The 2,344-nt window shown below is 36.2% G+C and overlaps 1 protein-coding gene across 1 annotated transcript in view; it reads left to right on the top strand.

Moving 5' to 3' along the window:
- PSMD1 (proteasome (prosome, macropain) 26S subunit, non-ATPase, 1) overlaps positions 1-2,344 on the top strand; it is a 110,156-nt gene that overhangs the window by 76,773 nt on the left and 31,039 nt on the right. Inside the window, 1 exon segment of the mRNA XM_012652203.1 lies at positions 1,588-1,702. Coding sequence (XP_012507657.1) covers positions 1,588-1,702 — 115 coding nt within the window.

Below are 2,344 nucleotides of genomic sequence, written 5' to 3'. Positions count from 1 at the left end.
CTTTGTGTGACTGAGATGGAAGAATCACTTAGGCCAGGAGTTGGAGACCAGGCTGGGCAAGATAGTGAGACCCCATCTCTACAAAAAATAAAAAAATTAGCCGGACGTGGTAGTGCATGCCTGTAGTTCCAGCTACTTGGGAGGCTGAGGCAGGAGGATCGCTTGAGCCCAGGTGTTTGAGGTTGCAGTGAGCTATGATGACACCACTGTACACTACCCAGGGCGACAGAGCAAGACTCTGTCTCAAAGAAAAAAGAAAAGGGAAGACATCTGTTGTACAGAACAAGCAAGATCCCGTCTCAAAAAAAAGAAAAACATCTATCTCAAATTACGGAGAAAAAAATCTAAGTGGCTTGCCTAATGTCACATAACTACCAAATTAGCAAAGCTAGAACTAGCACCCAGATCTTCCATTTTCTAGTACATTCCTGTTTTTCTGACACCATACTATTTTTCTGCATTGTTGCTGTTAGTATTATCTCCAAGTTATTTCATACAAGAATAATCAAACTGAGAACATTTTCAAGAAAAAATGATAGACTTTGGTTGTAGGGGGAAATAATCTAACCTTCTCTTATAGCAAAATTTCATTTTAATAGATAACCAGTTTCATAAACTTGGCTCTATTCCATTTGAAATTTGAATTTACCATGCACTGGAGTTTGAGGGTAGAGGACAATTCCAATATAGAATTGCGGATTTGAATTGGTTTGGGTAATAACTACTTTCACTCGTAACAGGATCGTCTTTTTAAAAAAAAACTTTTTATTGAAGTTTAACATACATCCAAAAATGTGCACAAAATCATTAGACTACAGCTTGATGAATTTTCACAACTACATACACCTGTGTAACTAATACCCAATTCAAGATCATAATATTACCATTACCAGCCTTCCAGAAGCTCTCCTTACACTCTTTTGGTTACTGCCCCTGTCCAGTTGCTCCTCAAGGATAGCCACTATACCATGATAGTCCTTTAAACAATGAGGTCAGGTACTTTATTATTCAAGTTTGTCCTGTTTTTTTCTTTGCTGCAAATATGGGGAGGATGAAAAACAACAACTTCTTATCAATGCAAAAATAATTGCTAAAGGCAAAAAAAAAAATTTCCTCATTATCAAGACTTATTTGCTGGTTTAGTATTCAACTAAAGTAATACTGGAGGATTTAAATCTTTCATGCAGCTTTAGAAACACCCAGGAGAGACTTTAAATGACTTTTGTCTTCTGGAACAAAATGCAGAGTGACCAGGAACTAGGAAGATGGATGCAGAACAGTGAGCTGTCTCCCATATGGCTGTTGTATGCCATGGAGGAGGCACAAGGCAATGACTGGAATTTAGGGCTGTGGTTGAGGAGTCACTAACAGGACCCTTTTTCTTTGCATGCATTCTCTGAATATTGAAGATAGATTTCTTTTTCTATCATTATTAATAAGAATTCTGTGGGAGATTTTTAATTCTACAGTTTATGTGTCAAATACTCTATTGTTTCCCATTACTTTAAAAAAAACTCAGTTAAAATTCTTCCATCTTGATTTAAAATATGTTCCCATAACACTATCTTATTTTTTGTTTCTCGTCAGGACCCCTGAACAGTGTCCCAGTGTTGTTTCTTTGTTGTCAGAGAGTTACAACCCTCATGTGCGCTATGGAGCTGCAATGGCCCTGGGGATCTGCTGTGCTGGTACAGGAAACAAGGTAAAACCTGAAGCCAGTGGGATCAGTTCTTTCTTGGCACCACAGTTTTCTCTCGCAGAAGAGTTTATGTAACAGCTGTAAAAATAAAAATGTAGTGTGAGCTATAAGACTCACAAGGCTTCCCAGTATTCTCTCACTTTACTATGCCAGATTGCCCAGAGCTGCTTAAGAACAAACCATCACATTACATGGATAGCTGTAACTGAAGCAATGCTGTTGAATTTCTTCTAGAAATCATTGATTCCTTTTAAAAATAAAATATTAATAGGTTTTTCTGTAAAGAAACTACTCCAGTCATTATACATGGTTATTTTACATGTTTGATTTATATAATTAATATAGAAATTAAGGTTCTCATCTGAAGCCACCAAAATCTGTTCATTTGGTAACATTTCTATTTGAAGCAAAAACCACTTAACGTGCTATTTGCCTATTTTCTTGTCTCTAATCTTGAGAGGTAACCTGGTATTTGTTAAGCCCTCAAAAGTTACAAAATAAAGAGCTGAGTTAGGCAAGGTGATGATCTGAAAACAGAATTCATTTTGAGATTCATAAAGAAATGTGCTATTGCTTAAATAACAAATATTCTTTTGTGTGTGTGTGTGTGTGTGTGTGTGTTTTATTTTTTTATTATTTTTTTTT

Source organism: Propithecus coquereli, unplaced genomic scaffold, assembly GCF_000956105.1.
Source record: "Propithecus coquereli isolate 6110/MARCELLA unplaced genomic scaffold, Pcoq_1.0 Scaffold383, whole genome shotgun sequence".
Lineage (NCBI taxonomy): Eukaryota > Metazoa > Chordata > Mammalia > Primates > Indriidae > Propithecus > Propithecus coquereli.
The sequence above is the reverse complement of the archived record's forward strand: the minus strand, read 5'-3'. Positions and strand labels throughout refer to the sequence as shown.